General features: G+C 42.8%; 1 protein-coding gene across 1 annotated transcript in view; it reads left to right on the top strand.

The window, feature by feature from the left end:
- Window positions 1-23,803, top strand: part of PREX2 (phosphatidylinositol-3,4,5-trisphosphate dependent Rac exchange factor 2) — a 1,276,790-nt gene that overhangs the window by 308,459 nt on the left and 944,528 nt on the right. Inside the window, exons 5-7 of the mRNA XM_078687188.1 lie at window positions 8,126-8,230; window positions 11,445-11,546; window positions 20,292-20,453. Of these exons, the coding sequence (XP_078543314.1) occupies window positions 8,126-8,230; window positions 11,445-11,546; window positions 20,292-20,453 (369 nt within the window). The remainder of the gene's footprint in view (window positions 1-8,125; window positions 8,231-11,444; window positions 11,547-20,291; window positions 20,454-23,803) is intronic.

The raw sequence follows: 23,803 nt of genomic DNA, 5'->3' as shown, positions 1-23,803 counted from the left end.
GGAGACCTGCAAACGAAGGCAAACAGCGTCTTTGCTCCCTAAGGCTGGGTCTACAGAGCACCACCAGCGGTAGAGTGGAGCCACAAAGCAGGCAAGTCAGCGCGACCGGAGACAGCGCTGGCGAGCGAGGGCGTCAACACCCCCGGGAGACTCAACTGGGAAGGAGGATTACTCGATACCATTTACACGTTTTGAGCAGACCTGCAAACGAAGGCAAACAACGTCTTTGCTCCCTAAGGCTGGGGACTACAGAGCACCTTCCGAGCAGAAAGCGGGAAAAGGTATTTTCTTTGCTTCACTCGTTTATCCTCACGCACAAAAAACTCCTTTGTTCAAAATGGCTGGGGCCATAAACCGATGCAATAAATCCCCTCCTTTACCTCCAGAGCCCACGAGGCCCCTCAACAGCGCCTCCTAAGATAACAAAAAAAATAGAGATAAGACTCCCCACAGTATGCATGATACTGAACCAGCTGGAATAGAAACTGAAACTGCCCTTCCCTGCTCGCAAAAGAACAACAACTAACAGAGGACTAAGGGCACTATTCCCTTATTTGGCGGCCATCTTAGCCTACTCCTATTCCTTCTCGTTGGTGGCCATCTTGGACTAGTCACCTTGACTAGTTTGACTATCTGTTCATATTATGCAAACTTGCCATTGCAGACTAAGCTCATTTACCGCGCACTTTGCATAGCAGTATAAACACTCCTTCCTCTAACTTAATGTGTGGCTATTAGTGCAGTATTATATTCTGTCAATTTGTACACCTATAGCAACCCACGGCACAGCTACCTCTTAGTGCAGCAGTATACTTATTTATTATATTAGTTTGTAAACATGTGTAACTTGCCCTTCGGCACTTTTCAATTGTAAAGCATCCTTTTATTCATCAACTTTTCATTGGATTAAGTATCGCCTTTTATTGCAGTATTATAGGCCTACTTGTATTTTATACATTTGTGTACTTCTACCTGTACGCTTTGCATTTTCGTACCCTGCACACATGTCACTTTTTCCTCACCTGTAATGCACCGATCGCTACCTCATATATGTGTGATTAAGTGTCTGCCTTTTATTGCAGTATTGTACTCCTACCTGTATTTTGTACTGTTTCTGTATCTTATAACTATGTCACTCCTTCCTCACCTGTAGTGCACTGATCGCTACCTCATATAGATCACCCAGCTCACTGCTATCCCTATTATGCACTGATCGCTACCTTATATATTTTGCTCATTCTTCTAAGCTGCACACTGATCGCTACCTCATATATTTTGCTCATTCCTGTAAGCTGCACACTTCCACTTTTATTACTGGATTACACCGATGCTACCTCCTACATTTTGGTTATCTTTGGTTATTCACTAATGTCACTTGGCCTCCATTTAAGTGGCTGCCACTTCTTATACCTTATAAAAAAAAATTGTAAACTGCATCCACTCACCGCTACTTCTGGACTGCACCGAATACTACCCCTTATATTTTGGGTATCTTTGGCCACTCACTTGTGTCACTTTTGTGCTAGGCAACCCACGGTTGACAGTTATCTTTTGCACATTTGTATTATTATCGTTCGCCCCCCCATACCCACCTCTACAGCCATCCCAACATGGATCTCATCGGCAAGCACACATATAGAATAAATTACCCATCCACACTCACCAAAAAAGCCGCTAAACACTTTAAACACAACTTCCTGAGGTCCCACCCTGAAACCCCCTTTGCCGACACCTACTTCTCACCGGTCAATGGATCCCTGAACATCGATATCATCTTCCACACCTCACGTAGAGCTCAATGGAGAAAAGCGTTCCTCACCCTACTCACCGTCTCCACCACCAGGAAAACGGCTCATGGCCTAACTCTCTCCATCACTCCATCCCAACTCTTCCCTGGCAGGACTACCATTACTATCTACAATAATGGGATAGTCCTAATTCAATCCACAGACAAGAACCTAGAACTACTAGACAACCTTTTCCCCAAATTCAAAGAGCACCTTGCCAAGCCCAGGACCTCCACCCATATCTCCTCCAGCACTATCACTCCTGACATCTCAGCCCTCACCCACAGCCCCCCTAACCTCGCTCAACATCAGAACGACACACACCTCACCTCTACCTCCAACACCCCAGTCAACCACTCACCTACTGCTACCACCACACATCCCTCAATCACAGTCACAAATCTCTCCCCCTCACACACTAATCGCCCCCCTAATTTCAACACCTGGACCCCCACACATGCCACTCCCTCTACTCACTCCCCTGACAACACAGCTCCCACCCAAAATCCCGCTAACCTAGACCAGCACCAGAATGACACGCATAATGACAATTCACACCCTCTGTCCCTCCCTACTCTGAGTCCCCTCTACCACACGCTAATTATTCATACAGAGCACTCCACATCTATCATTAGAACTCCCCCTCCCCACGACAGGACCATCTCCAACACCATTTCCCCCCTTCCCCCCACTCTCAGCCCTCACTACCCCTCAGGCTCCCCCATCACCACCAACATACACTCCACCCCGCTCTCACCGCCTGCCACCAAAGCCCTCCTCTACGCCACCAACCTCCTCCACTCTTCATCCACTCCCATCGCCCCCATACCCTCTCTCCTCCCTAACACCAACTCGTACGCCGGCACCATGGAGCCCTGCATGAACACCAACACACCCCCCCACCCGCATGCTAATGCACAGGTCAGCCACTCACCCATGACTTCCTCCCCCAGCACTAACACCTATCCTACGCTGGACAAGATTATGTCCTCCCTCCTCCAGCTCAAAGAAGACTTTCACACCATCAAAGAAGACATTCACACCATCAAAGAGCTACTCATCACACCCCCCAGACACACCCCACTCACCAACACCCGCCCTCTCAACTGGCTTCCCACCCGTCCCGATGACGCACCGAAGCTACAACTTTCACACAGGACCGCGATCCATGCCCACAATCGCAACAACCGCACCCGCCGCCCACATTGGACGCGATCCCCGCCCACAACCGCAACAACCACCCCCGTCGCACACGCACCCCTCTCTCGGATCTCGACATTCTCACTCTCCTCCGCTCCTCCGACCCAGCTCCCCTAAACCACACAACCGCCACGCACCTCCCCATTCCCACGATACACTCAAAACACCGTAGACCCCCCACACTAAACAACAGAAGCTCCGACCCGAATAACCTTAGAAAAGTCCCCCTCTCACTAGTACCCTCTACCTCCTCTGACACACCCCGTCTCAAATGCACTCTCCTCAACTGTAGATCGGCTTCTAGACACTCCTCCGCCATCGCCGATCTCATCCTATCATTAGACCATGACCTAATCATCTTGACTGAAACCTGGCTAACAGAATCTTCTACACCTATAATGGACATTCTGGTACCCCCCAACTACCCCATCGTTAGGCTTGACAGGTCTGGCAAGATAGGTGGTGGAATTGCATGCATATACAGGAACAACCTCTCTGTTCTGAAAGTCTCCGCACCTTCCCTACCCTCCTCAACGTCCTTCGAATACATTTGCCTCGACATTATCAGTGAAGGCAAACCGATATGCTCTCTTCACGGCATTTACCACCCACCCAGAGACAACCTCACCTTCGCCAAACAAATCATGGACATGATTTCAACTAACGCTGGACGACAGCTCACCCAAATATACCTTGGTGACTTCAACCTCCACTGGAACGATCACAATGATGCGGTGGTAAATAGTCTCAAAAATGTCCTCAAAGCCCTGGACCTCACACAACTATGCAACAGCCCGACCCATGAGAAAGGTTCTATACTCGACCTCATCATCTCCAAAGAGAACGCTATTCAACTTGAATCTATCGAACCCTGTGACTGGTCAGACCATCACATCGTCACATTCTTTATCAATGAAAAAATCAAACTCAACACGACTCAATCCTCCAGACCTAAAATTTGGAAAAGAGACCTGAAAAAACTCAACCCAGACTCCCTACCTCCGAACAGCCGCGACCTACTGCTCCCTCCTACAGGCGCTACAGATGTCCAATCCTTGACTGACCACTATCTCAACGCCATGACGTCAATAATTAATGAGGCTGCTCCCATGCAGCTAAAAAGAGTCTCCGCTAAAATATCCAATCCATGGTACGACGGGAGTCTCAATGAAGATAGACGAGCCACGCGAATGGCAGAGCGCGCTTGGAGAACAGCTCCCTCTGCACTGCACCTGAAAACCCTGAAGAAAAAGAGAAACGCCTATTTCAGGAAAATAAAGCGCTCAAAAGCAAACTTCTTCAGCCTCCAGCTCGACCAAGCAAAAAACCGACCAAGATAACTGTTTGAGCTAATCAGAACACAAGCCAAGGAACAACCCCAACCTATCAGCTCTTTGGACAAAGCACCCTCCTGTGAAGACTTCGCCGCTTTCTTTACCCAAAAAATGGACAATATAAAGAGTGATCTCAGCATTGACGCAAGCCTCTACACCACTTCCAACAGCATAACACCCACCGAACTAAAAAACAATGCTACATGGTCATCCTTTGACACCTACGCCGAAGAAGAAATAGGCAAACTGCTCAGCACCTTGAAACCGTCCAATCACCTCACGGATCCCCTCCCGGCCAACGCTGTCAAAGACTTCACCCCATGGCTCCTTCCACTGTGGACTAAAATTATCAAAAGCTCGCTCCAACAAGGATTCATCCCTGACTCCCTCAAAGTTGGACAAGTCACACCTTTACTAAAGAAACCTACTGCCGACCCATCCGACCTAAACAACTACCGGCCCATTACCAATATTCCCACTTTCGCCAAACTATTGGAAAAATGCGCACAACTACAGCTGACTAACCACATTGATCAGTTTGATCTCCTCAACGCTCATCAATCAGGCTTCCGAGCAGGACACAGTACTGAAACTGCTATGACCCACATAATTGATGACGCTCTTCAAATGCTAGATCAAAATGATACCTGCCTCCTCATCCTTCTTGATCTCTCATCAGCATTCGACACTGTTAAACATGAGAACTTACTGGAACTTTTGAACACAAGAATGGGTCTATCTGGGACTGTTCTCAAGTGGTTCACCTCCTTCTTACACAACAGGTCGCAGAAATTCAAGAGTAACAACTTGATGTCCTCGCCAATACCTGTTTCGTTAGGTGTCCCCCAAGGATCCTCCCTATCACCAACTTTGTTCAACCTAGTTATGGAACCCCTCACCACCTTGCTACACGCATCCAATGTACTTTTTCACATGTACGCAGATGACACCCAATTATATCTCAAACTACAATCTCCCAATGACATTTTATTCCTGAACTCAACGATCAGAAGCACCCAATCTTGGCTTGCAAATAATCATCTCAAACTCAATGCTCTGAAAACAGAGTTCCTTTTGATCTCACCTCCCGCGAAGATCTCTACCACTCAAACGTGGCTTAAACAGCTAACTGCACTCAATGTCCTACCCACCATCGTGGACTCAGCAAAATCACTTGGCATAACTCTCGACTCCAATCTCAACATGCAGCATCATATCAGCAAGGCTACTAAGGGTGCGAACTTCCAAATCAATACCCTGAGGAAACTCAAACCCTTCCTACCACCCAAAGACTTCCAAACTGCAGTACAAGCTCTAGTAATCCCGTGAATTGAATACGGCAGCATCGCCCTCTGCGGTCTCCCGTTAACCACTACTGCACCCCTAAGAGCCTCTCTAAACACTGCAGCGAGGCTCATCACTGGGTCAAAAAAACACTCGCATATCTCCCCTGACTTGAAAGCCCTGAACTGGCTGCCTTTTGAAGCCAGAATACATTTGAAAATCGCCTGCATGACACACAAGGCTGTACACCTGAGCTCTCCCGGATACCTCACTCAAAAGCTGTCAATCTCTGGCGGCTCTAGATACACTAGAGGCACAAACAATCTACTGCTAAAACCTCGAAGATTCAGGAAGGAAAAAACGTATAAGCGCTCTTTCTCAGGAATGGCACCCAGGATCTGGAACTCACTCCCTCCTGAAACAAGGCTCATCTCCTCAGTCACACTTTTTAAGAAAGAAGTAAAAGCTCTTCTCATGGCCAAATACAATTGAGCTTTTAACTTGGATCTGTAAAGTATCTGCACCGATCTATATTACCCAGCTCGATCCCGACGACTATGTGTTTTTCCTGTATTATTCTGCTAGATCCGTACGAATATGTGCTGTACCTGTATTATTGTTTAACTTACCTGACTATTTACTTACATTATTGATTTACCTGTACTATTATGCTCCCTCACGTTTTTCATTCTCCTGTCTGGTATTCCCTGCTTTGTAAAGCGCTCTGATATCTGCAAAGATCTTGTTCGCGCTATATAAAACTTTCAAAATAAAATAAAATAAAATAAATAAATAAATCCCCACACCATGCCCTGATCTCCGTGACTCATACCAGAAACAAACACCTGAGTAGCAATTCAGGACATGCCTAGGTAACAGGTGCAAACACTGTCTCCACCTGCTGGTTTCAGGGAGCTCTAGGCCACGGTTTACCTTCCAGACTACGGATCAATGGTGCCAGTTAAAGAGTTTAGCAAGGAGGCCAGATTAATATGTCACATAGACTGGCATAGTTCAGTTGTAAGAATGTTTGTAGAATTGTTATACAGTTGTTGTATCATTTAGTATTGTCTGTTTCCTTGCCCTTTATTTGTTTTCTTTTTTACATTTCCTGTTTGGCGGTGTTAAGAGTAGATTGTGCTTTGGTTACCTGATGCTCCGAGCACACCAGGTAGTCTGTTATCTTGGTTAACATCTTGTAAATGAGGAATTGGATTTAACATTTGACATTTTATTTTAATTTAATATAATATGATAGATTTCTAATGATCTGTAATCATCAGTTCTTAAAATAGTTCATGCAATGAATGTGCATTGTATAGAGATATGCCATTGGCTATAGAAATGATCCACCCTCTCGAAGTCCTCTAGATTTCTTTCTCCACATGGCCTCTTATCAGAGTTTCTTTTTTATGTGCTTTACTTCATATTTTCGTTTTCCTTTTGCTGCATGTCTAGATCGTAGCAAGAGCTTAAAAATTTAGTTTTCAGTAAGTCTTATATTAGCAAGCTGATACACTTGATTATTTTAAATATAGGTTAATAAAATATATTTATTGATGACAGGCTGACAGGTGATTATATGCTACCTATTTATGGAGAATCTTTTTGCATGTACTTTCTTCATAACCTCTCTAACCAAAATCTTTATAGTTTGGAAACAACTATTAGAAGACTGCATTAAGCTGTGACTGTGTTGTTTCCCTAGTGGCTGCCGAGAAGATGCGAAACAATCAAATACAATCAGATCAGGGGGGTGTGGTATCAGAATGTCATTTTGCCCGAATTTCGTGTGACATATACATTGTGAAAACCTTATTATTTCCTAAATATAGTCTACAAAAATAATGCTACGTTACAGAGTAAACATTTTTGCACCCATTGCTATGATATTTTTGTAAACAGAATACTTAGGAATACCATATTAAGCATGTCCTACAAATGTCTACAAAAATGTTCCCCTATGGAAATTAATTATAAAAAAAATCTACATTCATCAAGACATTTTTTAAATGATATTATGTAAACCATTTTTATGTCTGACAATATTTTTGCATACAGTGTCATGGAATGCACAGTGGATCAGGATGACATATATCTTCTGCTATGGTTGTTATGGCACCTCTGCCATTGCTGCAGAGAATAATAGAGACAGTCGAGTACCATCAGAGCAGAGAGTGGTCTTACGTCAGACCTAGGGCATGGGAAACTGGAGGTCCAACACCCCTCGACACTCAAACAAGAGCAAGACTATGATGTCTGGGTCACGTTTTTCATTTAATTGTTTCCTTATCCACATAAACATGTCATAAAAGAAATGTATTAATCTCCCCAACATTGTGATCTGTCCAGTTAATCCTGCTTTTAAAGCCTTCATCGTACATCCTACTTGAAAATGCATATTTCAATACAAGCTTGTTGATTTGCACCCAATTACAAATGGTGTGACAATGTGTGCATGTTCAATACCATCAATGAAGCCCTGGCTAATAATGCATGTACTTTCTGTTTCCACAACAGAAAGACAGATTTCGAATTTATGATGAATACTGCAGCAACCATGAAAAGGCACAAAAGCTTCTCCTTGAGCTGAACAAAATAAGGACGGTGCGGGCATTTCTTCTGGTGAGAAATACTTGATTTTCCAAAGTGCGCGTTGAACTGGAAATCTTGGCTTGGCTGTTTGGTGTCCCTCTTCCGTTGATGGGTGACATTTCTACGTTAGTGCTTAAAGGGTATTCAATGTGGTATTTAGATGGATATGTTTGTACGCGAGGTAATGAGCACAACCTTCAAGGTGGCTTCAAGGTGGCTTCAAGGAGGAGACGTAACATAATATATATCTGTGCGCAGGTTCGCGGGACTTTTCCGATAGTTGCTGAATAGTGGGTACCATTATCTTTAGAGTATGCACACGCTCTAGACCTGGTCTTCAAAATTTTTAATGCCGTACCCGTGGGGAAAACGTTAACCAAAACCCCTCAGATTTTTCACAATTCTTTATTACATTGTCAATGTTTAATTATGTGTATACACATTAAAACATTGCAATTACATTCTGTTACTGTCTGTTATGTTATGGCAAAATGTGAGGTGACCTCGAATAAAATCATTTAATTTAATCCACTGTGCTCAGTGGAATGCTTTGAAATTGACAACTGGTGCAGTTTGACAGTTGCACACTCTGTAAGGAAACAACAGTTGCAATTGCTGTTTGAAGTTCTCAAACCTCGAGTCATTGTGTGACCCCCCTGCCCAAAATACCATCTTTTTCTAAAGAGGAACATAACATTTCTCCCTATCCCTTACCACCCTCCATGCTACTTGCTCGAGTTCTGGACTAAAAGAGACCACTGAAGTGGCACAGCAGTGGCATGGCCGGTGTGTAGTGCAAGCCCTTCAGACACCCAATAAATCCCGCTTGGCCCCAGGAATGGGATAGGCATTTTGAAGTGACACCTTAGCACAAAATGCTTGAGAGGTTATTCTTCATACACTTCTCAAAGCACAGCCAACATAACAGCGCAGTTTGATTACAGAAAACACTCAACTGAAACTGACAGTCTTCTTTCTCCTCTCTACAGCAAGCCACAGCTAAGCCTCCATTCTTTTCATCCTCTCACTTCAGTTATCAACATGAGGATTACTGCATTATACTTAGGCATCAATCACACTACATGTATTTAGTTCACTTTCCATTTCTATGATCGGTCTTTCTCAGTGTCTTTATGTTCTGCATGTGACTCAATGGCGTCCGGCATGGTTTGCCGGTAGTGGGATGGGAGGGGAAAGGTTGTGCGCAATGTAAAAAAACAATAAAGAAAAACACTTACCTTGCCGCCTAGTCCCACATTCTCACCAGACTCGAGGAACAGGAAGCACAGCCAGGCTCCCCTGATCAATCTCAGCGTTGTTATTGGTTTAAACGTCCCATGCTCAGCCAGGAACTGGGGTCCTGGGCATGTATTCCACGCAGGCTGTAAAGCAGCCTACATGGAGAAGAGGGAAAGTGGGCATGACTGTTTTGGGCAGCCCAAGAGGGCCGGACAAACAATGATATACACTTAGGAGTGGGCAAACCACTCCTCCCCTGCCCTGTCCTGCTCTAAGAGCAGAGCACCACCACCCACCCCCTGCCTGGAAACATAAAATGATAATAACTCAAAGTTATTATCATTTTATGTTTCCTTTACTTTCCACTTCTTGAAGGCAGTGGGGCGACGCTCCTCTGCCATGGTGGAGGAGCCGCCACTGATGTGACTCACCCTTCTTCCTGCATTGGGGGTGTCCCCAACATGCCATGCAGAATCCCCTCCTGGTATCAGTAAACACCACTACTTTTGAGATTGTTATCTGTTTACAGTTTTAAGTGCTATCTGTTTAACAATGGGGCCCAAATAGTCTTTTTATTCCTTTCATTTACACCCTGCCCCGGGTGAATAGCTGCCTTAGTATCCACACACTATTTGACTTCCCTCACATTCCTCACAGGCATCACCTCACCCCCTCCCTCCTTCCTGAAGTTCTGGCTCCACTCATGATCATCATATACACTATGAGTTCCATTTCCAATCCACATGGTAAAGTCATCTCCTTAACCACTACTTTCACCTGCTTAACCTCAGAAAGATCTGGCCTAACAGCTGATTCCACCCAGCTTGGTGCTAAGTTGGCTAGACCTTATCATGGTTCTCCCATATTCATCTCCTTCTCCCTTAACACAATATTCAACTTTGTCGTGCTCACTGATTAAACTTCTAAGCCCCATACCTCCTCAGGATCACTCTCTGTATCAAACAGAGACTAGCACAATTATCTAACTTGGGTTTTTATTTATAATTGTCAGTGAATTTTGTAAACGTACATGCCAGGCCACTGGAATTATATTTCTGGGGCCGCAGCATTTTCTGCAAAGTTATGGGTTTGCTGCATTTGCCACATAATCATTGGTGCATAATTTGCAGATTTCATCAAAAATAACAATTGTTAGTAGCTCAAACAGATCAACAGTTACTAAAAACAAGCATTTACGATGCAATAGGTCTCACAATTGCGAGATTTTTGAGCTATTGGCATTGTAAATGGCAATGTCTTTTATATATTAAAAGGCATCGTCATTTACAATACCAATAGTTCAAAGATTTGGAAAAGCAAACCTATTGTATTGCGGAGCACGGTGTCCGTGAAGCGGGCGCCAGGCTCGCTATTAAACTTTAAAAAGAAACAGAGCGCGGTGTCCCTGAAGCGGGGCGCAGCGCTCATCATCAAAGTTTAAAAAAATGTAATTGGACTGAGCGCTGTGTCCCTAAAGCAGGTACTGCGCTCCGCATGCAAGTTAGAGAAGCATAGCGTTCCTTAAGAAAAGCGACCACTGTAAATACAAAAAGCAGCCGCCATTGGCCCCATCAGTGTCAATAAACAAAATAGTGCTCAGCCACTCATAAGGCAGACCGTGTAACAAACAAAGCAAAAGGTCCAGTCATTATGGGCGGTAACAACTGCACACCACATGTCCCACCTGCCTTCGGAATGTGCTTAGGGACTGCAACTTCAGGTTCTTACCTCACACAGCTAAACCAGAAAGTCAAACACCTCACTGCTACCCTCTCCCCAAGCTTGGTGGTATGTTCTTTTGGCAATGGGGCATTAGACCACTTGTAACCACGTTATATTGTGAGATTCTAATAAACAGTGAATATAATGCATTAATATAAACAAGTATTTATCATACTGTGTTTGCACAAGTGGGTTTGGTTTATGTACAATTACAAGTCACAATGTGGAATAATGGTGGTTCTGTGTGGTTTCCATAAATCAATTCTCTATTTTTCTGCTTCAGAACTGCATGTTGCTAGGAGGTCGAAAGAACACAGATGTACCACTGGAAGGATATTTAGTTGCACCTATACAGCGGATATGTAAATATCCACTGCTTCTAAAGGTAATTTATGCGGGATTTGGTTGAAGACTGGTTCATTAGACTTTTGTCTGTGTTTAGTTTCACAAATCATGGGCAACTCAAAACTGCTTGTAAACAGTGGCTTTCAAACACTTAAAGAACAAAAGTTTTGTTGGGTAGTCAATTGGAAGAACATGAACGAACAACTATTAACAAACCACTATGTATTGTAAAGGTTAATAATTACAAAGGAGGGACTTGTAGACTTGCATAGATAAATGTATTTGCTGTTTCATAATGGTCAGTGCTCAGGTAATCACACAGTGAGTGAAGGTTGAGAGGTGCAATGTGTGTATAAGACTGTTAGTAATGGACCCACAAGGGTTTTGTTTTGCACTCTTCCTCATTCATTCTATCCTGGTAGAGAGAAATATAGACACTTTATTTAACTGCCTTCTTCAGAGCAGAGCCCCACATCCTACAGCTACCTCTACTGCTGATCTCTTCTCTTAGCCTGTTAGCGTTATAGGGTCTTTTGTGTCAAGGTCTCTTGGCCCACCCACACAAGTGAGGTACCACGTTTATTGTGAGACTTGTGAGAAGGCTGAGTGGTAGGAAATTAGTGGCTCCCAACAGATTGCAGAAGTTGTCCTCACAGAAATGTTGCGAAGATGTAGTTTTTAGTCAAAGTTCGAGGTTTACAGGGTATTGTGGGTAAGAACCAGACGCGGCCGGTAGTGGGAGTACCGGCTGGTGGAGAGGGGGAGGGGCAGGGTGGGGGGTAGTAATGTATGGATTACGGACTTTAACAGGTAAGTAAACATATAAATAAATAAAACAAATTTTGTTGCGCACACTGCATCACATTTGGTGATGCAGTGCACGCAACAAAATTCGTTTTATTTATTTATTGTTTACTTAGCTGTAAAACTCCGAAATCCATAGATTACTACCTCCCACCCTGCCCCTCCCCCTCCCCACGTCACCGCCCGGCAGGTACTCCTACTCCCGACCGCGGCTGGTAAGAACATGTTGTGGGATCCATGCACAGCACGCCATTCTGGACTCCGCTGGATGTCTAATTTTCGGAATTGTCTGGGTCTGGTATGTTTTTCTAGTTGGCAGCCTACCCAACCCTAAAAAGTGAAGCCATTCGCCATTCTGAGAGCTAGCCATACATTGTTGGCTCATATGTACAAATAGCACCCAAAAGAATCAAATGTCCTCACGCTTGCCATAGGGATGGGCTGCTATAGTCCACAGGGGAGCAGAAAGACTGTTGAGGCTTTAGTGGTGAAGGTAGGGCCTGATGTTAGGATTGTTAGGATAGGCCAGACCTATTCCATTATTTTATTCAAAAAATATATATTCCTGCCATTTAGTGGGCTTTGTGCCCCCAGATACAAATTGGAGGCACACCTCCTGTTTGTGCCGCGGTGGGGGGGGAGGGGAGGGGGGAGGAAACTGGTATGTCCCTTTTTGGGTGCGGGTGTTGGCAATGCCAGAGTGCAATAGCCGCAGCACTTTGTTTTCCCCCGAAGGCAAATTCCCTGGTGTTAGTGGGATTTTCTACTCCCCCATGGGTAGGATTGGGGAAACCTCCCCAAATGGTACAAACCTATCTATCCCCAGGGAGCAGAAAAACACTATTGACACCTCTTGGGCAGGGGTTTGGCTCGATGCCAGGGACGCAGCCCCCATCCTTTTAATTGTTTGGTGCCATTTTGAAATCCCTGGTATCGAGTGGGCTTTCTGTCCCCCCCCCCCCCCCCCTTGGGGGAAGCTGATTTGGGTGAATACCCAATCCACCCACCTGGAGGGACAGAAATGCTATTGAGTCCCAGAGTGAGGGAAGCATAGACCCATGTCTGAATGCAGTCCCTAGTGTCTGGCGGTCTTTCTGCCCCTCATGGGGGCAGATTGAGGGTAATTGCCCCATCTTCCCCCCAGGAGAGGCAGAAAGACTGATGGTCCATTTTGTTGGGGTGGGGGCATGGCCATGCTCATGGTAGGCAGCCCCCACCCCAATATATATATTTTTTAAATCTTTCCCTGGCACCTAGTGGCCAATCTGCCCCTCCCGGGTAGATAGATCGCGGGTAATTGCCACTATCTTATCCTTGGGGGCAGAAATACTGACGTCCCATTTAATTGGGCTGTGGGCATGACCATACCTATGGTGGGAAGTCCCCATCCGTATCCCCCCAGGAGGGGAGAAGAAAGACTGATGCCCCATTTAATTATGATAGGGGCATGGCCATGCCCTCACCTCTATATTTATTTTGAAATCTTTACCTGGCACCTTGTGGGCTTTCAGGGGGACAGAATGGGGTAATTACCCCATCTGTCCCCGGGGGACAGAAAGACTGATGTACCATTTTCTTGGGGTGGGGCATTGCATTGCTTATTTAAAAAAAAGCTTTCCCTGGCATCTAGTGAGCTTTCTTCCCCTCACCGGGGAGGGGGGAGATCAGGGGTAATTTCCCCATCTGCCCTGCGAGGGAACAGAAAGATTGTGATCATCAAATGTGCTGGGGTAGCACAAGTCATTGCCTAAGGGCCATGCCTGGTGTCTAGGGGTTGGAACCCTGTTTCGGGATCGCTCTCCTGTGGCGACCTCTAAGCAGGAATCCACTGAGAAGAGTTAGCATTGGAAAGGTGAGATTCCCTCCTTACCAACGATACCTCTCCCAAAAGATTCAGTGCTCAAGGGCTTAGATATTCCCCTGAGCACTGATTCAGTGAAAGTAAAACAAACCCATCGGCTCGTTTTACTTTCACCTTGCTGTAGAAATAATCAAACTGCTCATAAAGTTCTTCCAAAACAGCCAGATGTAAAAAAACAAAAAAAAAAAGACTCCCTCTGTAGCCTTTATATACCTCCCCAGTGTACATGCACTGGGGGTTAGTGTGGGTGTTGGCCAACCTTTACCTGCACTTTAAAGGTTAAACAGCTCAGTGTACTGAACAAACCGTTGTAAAAGATTTTGTTTGCTGTTTCATTTGGCCTATGGTTTTGAGGGTATTCGCTAGAAGAGCTAAGTTCGGATTCATACTTCTGCCATAGTGAACCTACACTGTAAAGTCTTCAGCAGGAGGCAGTGGGCGGGACTTGGTGTTTTTATTCAGGTAGTGGCCAGCACACAGGTCTTCGTATCAGTGTTGTATTGCATTGTGTATTGGTGTAACGCTTTGATATCCTACCCCCTGCAATGCCCTTTGAAGTTAATGGCTAAAAGGCTATTGGTTGTAGCTTGGCATGTTAGAGAGAATATGAGGATATCAGCAATTACACATGTATGAACTTATCATATTTAGGCATGGGTTGTATCATAGGTAGAAAATACCACCAATCTACTTCAGTGAGGTCAACAATGTATCAACACAATCAGCAGATTCAAGTCCACTGGAGTCACTGTTAAGCTCCAGTGAATGTTCTATGGAGTTGATAAGGTCAACTAATTAAAATGCAAATTATTTAGATTAACAGTTAAAAATGTGCAATGATTAATGTGAAATTAAATACTGAAATGACACACATTTAGAATGTGTAAAACTGAAATAGGCAGTCAGAGCTATGTGTAAAGGCCGTAGAAATGCTAAGAAGAAAGCTTTCTTTAACTAGAAGTGAACCTAATATTGCCAAACTGCGCACAAAAGTAGTTTAGACGTCTGACCTTAATGTGACATGCTTAGGAATGTTCATCATAACTGCAGAATATTCCGGGTTTCCATATTCTTTAACTAAGAAACATATTGTTTGTAATGATTAACTTCCGAGTCCCACCCTATTTCACATAATGCCTGAATAGAATAGTTGAACATTCAAAAAAATATTTCTGGTTTGTATTAATGAAATGCATTACTAAACAGTATTTTGCAAGTTAATTTTCCTCTTCTTTAGCATAGTTCATTGTGTATGCAGTAAAAGATTTAATATTTAGAAATCCAATCTGCATTCGATGTCTATGGGAACTGAGACTTATGTTTCCAGAACCTACCTACGTAATAATGTCTGTAGCTAACTTGTGATAGTGCTTTGCAATCTGCACGTGTTTGCTGTGGAAAGGAAGAGCTAAACCTGTTCACAGAGGAGAGTTGACATTTGATTGCTTCAGAGAGGAAGAGCCTGCTACAATGTCTGCAACATTTATTGATGTCGTTTATATTAGTATGTGTTCCTAGTTAGCTTCAATGCTCTTTTCCCAATGCTTTCGATCTACCTTCTTATCCTATACTGATGGTTGTGGCTGCGGCTTTTGTTCATCCTTACTTCATTCTGAGGTTTTATTTTTACAGAATGCTACTGCAACTGTATGATCACTTACTCGAATTAATGAGACTCGGCTGAATTTCATGAACTACTCTTTATGGGACGTTCTTTTGCTTTCATTTGGCTTTGAGCTTATGCTCCTTTGATCTAACTCTTTTCCTTTGAACTTGAACTCATGATGGGTTCTACTAATTCTGAAATTCTGGTCTGAACTTTTAGAATAGGGTTTTATTACATTTTGGAACGTGCCTGATGCCTTATTTGTCTATTTGATTATAACCAAACCTTTTATGAGATTTACTTAAACTTTACTAAAGATTTATTGACTAATACAAATAAAGAAAAAGAATAAAAAGCATTACTAATTTCTTAATGAGAATAAAGCTTGTAAAACACATTCAAACTCTCATGACTGACTAAACTTGGAATTGCATTTGAAATTTGCTTGTGTTGCAGAAATAGTTCTTTGAATCAAATATGGTGGCATAGATCCGTCATGTTAAGTGAGGAGAAAGCAGTGCAGGAATGGGGCTGAACCCTGTAAGTAATGGTAACTGAAAAGGTGAACCATATTATTTAATTTTGGCTAGCAGAGTCAATCCAGGAGTGACAGGGAAATAACCCACTTGAGGCACTCACTATAGGAGTGTTATGTGTTATGACAGAGGACAAACTTCACTTGAGACACTGTCAGGAAAGTAGAGAGTATTACATGGGTAGACTCAGGAACAACAAAATCCATCCCACTAGACGCACTGGTGAACCACCAAAGGAGTACTGTACTTAGTCTACCTTTGAGCAACAAAAGGCCAGGAAGCATTAAATGTGAAACTCAAAGTCTGTCAGGTCCCAATTGGATGTAATGCAGCCCAAGGGACCCAGAGTGAGCAGGAAACTGAGGTAGTCTGCATCGTTCTTAGGATTGAATAGTGATTCGATTTTGTAAATTGAACAGGAAAAGGAGTGAATGGAGGGATGTACGTTGTTACAACGCATGCTTTTACCACGCATGCCTTTAGGACGCAACTTTTACAACGCAAACCATTACAACGCATAGTGCTTAGGGGTGCTGGATAGTGAATAGTTTAATTTACTATTCCAACTCCATTCCCCGTGGACACTAGGGAAGGTGTTGGATAGTAAATTAAATCTATTCCCTATCCTAGAGCGCCCCCCCAGTGCAATGCGTTGTAATGGTTTTCGTTGTAATAGTTGTGTCGTAAAGGCACTGCGTTGTAAAAGTTGCGTTGTAAAGGATGTTTCCCGAACGGAGGCTTAGGGAGGATAAAACAGGGGGAAAAAGGAAGTGGGTGTAGCTGAAAGCCCTACCCAGATTTAACAGGAAGACATCATTAACCAGTGCTTGATTTATAAAAGAATAAGTACGGGGGCCCTAAGTTCTATTCAGAAGTCCGTGGCACATGCTATTAAAAGTCAAGATGTTGAATACCAAAGCTGCATGGTCTTGATTGCAAGTCATGTTATACCACCAGACACTCCCTGTCTCTTTGTATCACTCTGGAAGGTTTTTATTTCATCCATGCTTTCTCTCTTAGTCACTGTCTTCTTCCTTCTTCCCTTCTTCCCTTCAGTTGTGTTTTTCTGTCTTTTGCTCTGGATCAAAGTCAGCTAAAAACAAATGAAGTGCCGGTCCCCAAAAATTAGTGCTGGCAGGCTCCATCTGCAACCACTGGCTTAAATTAAGCAATTCACATAACCCTTCCAGCCTTCAAATTGACCCACTGGTTGAATGCCCTGGACGAGGGGTTAAGTAGGAGTAGTAATAGTAAATTCACACAGCAGGAAGTTTGGGGAAAGGCCTCATCATGCCAGATAGGGCAAGTCAGATCCGGGACTGTTATAGGCCTGTGAGGCAGGAAGGGTTGAGGGACTGGAGGGCAAATCTGTAAAAACAACATTCTTGTGTTTGGGACCTGTTGGCTTTGCCAATGGATTTTCGCCATGTTGCGCAGTATGACTAAAGAATAAAACTAGCCTTCAATGCATTTTGTAAGGGCAGGCACAACGAATGTCTTCACCAGTGAATTTCTCAGGCCGTTTGTAATGTATGAACGTTTTTATTTCATTTATTTAAGTGGGAGTGGAAGAAACACTGGGATCTCAGAAGCAACAGAAAGTGTGTGTGGGGGAGAAGAAGCAATGGATGGGAGTGTGGAGCGGGTGGGATAGAAGAACATAGGTGAGCAATCAACAGGCGGAGTACAAGGTTGGAAGGAGAAGCAGTGGGCAAGGAAGGAGGATGTGAGTAGGTGGAAGCCGCACCTAGGTGAGAAAGCAATGGGGGTAGCACACAGGGTGAGCGCAACATGGAGGGAGGGTGGGGAAGTACTTGGATGACAGAGCAACACAAAGTGCAAGGGGAGAGAAGTACACATGTGAGACAGCTGAAAAGAACATGGAGTGCTTAACTGAAAAGAAAAAAGTAGTGCTTGAAAAGCAAGCAGTGAACGCATAGAAGCCAGCTAATCAAAAGGGATGGTGAAGAGGCAATGTCCAGGGGAGAGACAAATAGAAAACTGACATGCTGGGACAAAAACGAGAAGCAGGCAAATGAGAGTGACAGGAAAGCAATGAGAGGGCTCCAAGTTCCTCTCTGTTCCTCGTAAGCCCACAATATGTCTCGCAACAGAGAGCGTATGCCCTGTCTAGAAGGCGAGACCTAAACATCAGGAGACAAAGACTGAAAACATAAAGGTGAAACGGGAAATGTTTGTAAAAAGTCTCAGCTACTGCTGAGCACTCAAGGCTGCATTCAAGTCCTTTGTTTTTCACCAACTATGCTACTGTAAACAGATTTCGATTACATGCAAATCAGTCATGTTTCTTTCTGCTGTGGGGTAATTGTCCGAAAATAATCCTGAGCACTGAAGTTAGTACAGTAAGTAAGCTTTTTGAAATGGCCAGGTCTGGTTCTTCCTGAATGTTCCAAGGTCAGTATAAGATTGGAGTGACAAAGTAAAGAGCTCCAAATTATTGGCACCTGTACAGAGAAGCTGCGTCCGCCCATACTTTCCTTCCTGTATTTTGGAACAGTTAGTAAGTTTAGGGACAATGATCGAAGCTCCCGAACTGGGGAGTATTTGTTAATCCTGTTGTCTAAAAATAGGGGACACTCCCCATGTATTGCATTAAAAATAATGCAACACACTTTAAAGATGATTCTTTGTTCCGCTGGGAGCCATAGAAGATTTCTCAAAAGGGGGGTAACATGGCAAATTCTGGAAATGTGAAACGTATTAGGGCTGCTTAATTATGAAACATCTGTAATCTATCAAACTGGTTTTTTGTTAATGACTAAATAACTTTATAAAACTAAATATGATTGATTTTAGTTTCCTCGTTGGCAGTGGGGATTAGGTAGAGGGGTAGTGTGTGAGAGTCCCAGTTGTTCTTCCCGCTCCTTTTCCCCTTTGAATTTAAACATGTAATTGATCACAATTGCCTGCCTGCTGCACATTGTATTTGATAACTTTGGGGCATATTATCAAGGACCTGGGGGCATATTATCAAGGACAGGCGATACATTATCGCCGCTTTTATCGGCAGGAAACTGCCGATAACGCGGCGATAATGGCCTTGATAATATGCTCTATGAATTCCAAACGAAGCCCATGTTAGATGTGAACACATCTAACATGGGGTTCGATTGGAATTCATAGAGAATATTATCAAGGCCATTATCGACGCTTTATCGGCAGTTTCCTGCCGATAAAAGCGGTGATAATGTATCGCCTGTCCTTGATAATATGCCCCCTGGTGTTCAAATTATCGCTGTTTTATCGGCAGGAAACTGGCGATAAAACGGCGATAATGGGCTTGATAATACGCCCTTGGTAATTCCCATAGAAGCCCATGTTAACACGAGAACATGGGCTTCTATGGGAATTAACAAGGGCGTATTATCAAGCCCATTATCGCCGTTTTATCGCCAGTTTCCTGCCGATAAAACGGCGATAATTTTAACACCGGTCCTTGATAATATGCCCCTTTGTTCCTTTGTTGCCTAATACATTAGTGTGAACTCATACACAAGTGTTTCTACCTGCTTTTGTAAAGATAATTGATGCAAAATGTTTTTCCTGCTCAGTGGGTAACTGGGGTCCCAGTGAAATGTGCTGGGCTGCTCTTTCAGATGTAGGCATTCCTGGTTGCTGGGGCAACGTGCCTCCATCCTCACTGGTGCTCTCACGGTAGTTCTGCTGCTTCGAGAGGCCTTTTCAAAGGTTGTTTGTACATATTCCCCATCCTTTATGGTCTTGTTTACTTCAAAAGGACAAGAAGAATCACATTAACATTGAACAAGTGGTCCTTCGTTCATTACCCAAAACGAAGGTTTAAGGGCTGCTCGTGGGGCTGAGAGATTCTTGAAAGCAAGTTTCATAGTGTGGGCCGCTCTTGATGGCATGCTAGAGGGTACATTTCCATGTCGGTTGGGTTTGTTGTTAACAAGCATGCACAGGGTTCTGACTGATTTATTGTTCTTACATAAACAGGAATTATTGAAGAGAACGCCAAGGAAACACAGTGACTATGCAGCAGTGATGGAAGCGCTGCAGGCTATGAAATCTGTGTGCTCCAACATCAATGAGGCTAAAAGGCAGATGGAAAAGTTAGAGGTGTTGGAAGAATGGCAATCTCACATAGAAGGATGGGAGGTAATGTTGGACTGCTTGAGTGCTTTTCTTGTTTTTATTTTACATCTGTTTTCTGGATTGGCTGAAGACAGATTAATTTGGGTCACAAAATCTCTCGTGGTTGTACACATTTTTGTATTTTCAAGTTATCTGTGCCAAGGGGAAATTATATAGTTCTACTGTCATGGGCAGGGAAGCATAAGGGAGACCAGTAGATATTGTTTCCAAAATATGTAATGATTTTTAAAGGCAGCTTCTCTCTTAGTAAAACAGCAGTTCCATTATAATCCCATGGCCCTGTTGAAAGTAACTGAACCAGTCCCCTGGGCAAAACTTTACGACAGGACTTTGATTTAGCTTACAAAATCAAATTTCAAAGAAAACTCAGAACAATATAATTTACCATCTAGCTGATAGAATTTCCTTTTGTAGAATCATAGTTTGGTGCCAGATTTTAAAATGAAGTAGTCTCTAGTTCGAGTTGTGTCTCAAGGGACCTACAATCATCAACCCTCTTGTGTGGAGGACAGTAGTCTGGCTAAACAAGATGTTTTATGATCTAAAATGTCTCTGAGTTCCAAAAGTGTATTTCAGATTTAACTTGAATAACTTGTGATCAATGGCTGCTACCCATTTGTAATTTGTAGTTCATACTGAGCTTGAGTTCTTAAGGATTGTTTGTGATTCTCCTGATTTTCACAATATGTTTATTTATAAGGGCTTCCCAAAGACTACCAATCACCACTTTTGCAAGCCCCCTCATGAAAGAAAAATATCACAAGGGTAGCAACACAAAATGCATCAATATAAATTATGAAAACCTCTATTTATGTGAAGCGCATTGAGTAACTAAATCCAAGTAAAGCTAAACTAAAGAAGTTGACAGAGCCAAACATCTCTAAGGTGACAACATAATATGTATCATTGAAAATTATTAAAATGTCTATCTATGCAAAGATGTAAAAGGATTTAAGTAAATAAATCCAAGCAATGCTAAACTAAAGAAGTTGACTGGGGCAAACAGTTCAGAAAAAACACAAGTTGATATGCAAATTTAAAGTAATACTCAGCAATAGAGCCAGAACTATATATATATATATATATATATATATATATATATATATATATATATATATATATATATATACACCCACACACACACATACACACCCACACACACATGCCTGCTAAAATGTATGACATTGAAAAATACCATTTAGATCTGCACATGCATACAAATATATAATCAATAAATATACACCCAAACTGGCAAACTGGAATTTGGCTTCCAAGATAATCACTAATACTTTAGAATAAATAAAAACCTGGTCCTTAGCTGTTAGAGATTGTCTCCTCCTCTCTCCTTGCTGGTTCCTGGAGTGACTTTGTATGCCGGGTTTTTTAGAATACAACCTGTCATTACATACCACGGTGGATTTAAAACCTTATGACTACCTCAGTTCATGCTTGTATCACACGGATCTGTTGCTGGATGGTGATGTCTACATCCTGATAGTTCTTGAACATTCAGGGCTATTTAACACTATAAATGCAAACTGACCCTTCTATGACCGCATGATGAATAGGATGTCAACAGTTTTTGCCACAAAACCTCAATTGCGGGACTATTGGAATCACAAGTGATGCACTTAATTTATTATCCTAGTCATGCCATGTTTGGGTTATACAAATCCTTACAATATTTTCACCCTGTCCATTCATCGATGTCCACCAAAATCTTCCCCACACACTACTTGCTGAAAAAATTTCTAAGTGGCTTACTGCACTAAATTATTTAAATTAACTCACACTACTATTTGAGGACTAAAATTAGTTCCCTAGATTTCACAGTCGAATGAGTAATAAAGTAATGGACCACGGATAATCCAGCAAAAACACAATGCATGTCAAACATCTAAAGCAGTGATGATCCAACAACATAGATTTATGCACAGAAGTAATTCTAGATATGACTATCTGACATTGACCATATGCTGTTCGATCTGTATCATTTCTACTCTGTTCCAAAAAAGAACCCAACTTAACACACAAAACCAACATAACCACATGCCCCTCTTTACTTGTTATTATGACAAATTCATGCTTATTGAAGAGTAAAATAGTATAAAGAATACAATACAGACATTAAGTATATTATCCACTTGAAAACAGGACACTCTCCACACCTTTCCAGATTAAGGAATCACATTAAGCAATCCTTAAATGCACTTAGCATACTTTTAGACCTTTATGGATTGGACATCCTGTTTCAGGCACCACTCATCTATTAACAATAACAGTGCCTCTTGCTCACATCTGGCTATCACCACTGCCCATCCGGCTGGCCCATTTTCACCAACTTTATTGTATGTCTATTTACTCCAGTTTTTCCACTGCACATCTCATCCTTATGCCACATTTCATACCTGGTATCGCACTAACGTCTACCTATTTAATCTGCTGCACAAATGACTCTCCTCCGCCCACCATCATTCACCTAATATAAGGTCCTTTATCTATCCTCCAACCTATTAATGCTAACTGTGTACTGAACATATCCGTTCCTCGCATGACATGAGATTTGTATTTTACAGAATTACCTTCACATATGTACGGCACTATTCTATCTCTCCTCCAATCAATGTATAGTTTACTCACTTCTGGTTTATCCTTGACTCCCCACTTATAGAACACATATATTTCAAACTGTGTATCAACAACGAATCCCCATACCCAAAGTTGGTCGGACACATTGGTATGCTTTTCAGCAGAGCCTCAGGATTATTGTCGGCCTTCCTCAGGACGGCTTGGGTATTAAAATATTTTAATCGCAGCCATAATTCAGCTTTGTAATATCTACTGGTGATCATATTTCCACATTTTTGATGGGGTCAATCCCTTCACATACAACCTTCTGGCATGTGTCATTATTGACTCCGTCCTCCACATTATATATTAATGAATGGAGTACACATATCCACGGCTGGTCGGCTTTGATATTTTGCTTAAAATGTGCTTTGCCCAATGATGTGTATATATGCCTTTTGTACAACATCCTTGAAGGTTCCTGCTGACTAAAAATAATGTATGTAAATTACTGAAACTCATGTAACTGCAATTAATCAAAGATAATATAAAGCAATGCACTTGTAGTCGACCCATGCAGTTCACATCATTAGCAAATAGTACTTAATAGTTGACCTCATACGGGCATTCTCTTGCGGTTGTCTCAGATACCGTGAGAGAACAGTTTTTTATTCCAGAAGGAAGGAAGAACACAACTGGGATTGTCTGTGAACCTTTAAATGAGTGGTCTGAAAGCTGAGGTGAAACAGAATTAAAGGAAAACTATGTATTCATATAGTGAAGCC

The sequence above is a fragment of the Lissotriton helveticus genome, chromosome 4_1, assembly GCF_964261635.1.
Source record: "Lissotriton helveticus chromosome 4_1, aLisHel1.1, whole genome shotgun sequence".
NCBI classification, from domain to species: domain Eukaryota; kingdom Metazoa; phylum Chordata; class Amphibia; order Caudata; family Salamandridae; genus Lissotriton; species Lissotriton helveticus.
This window is presented reverse-complemented; position numbering and strand designations above follow the sequence as displayed.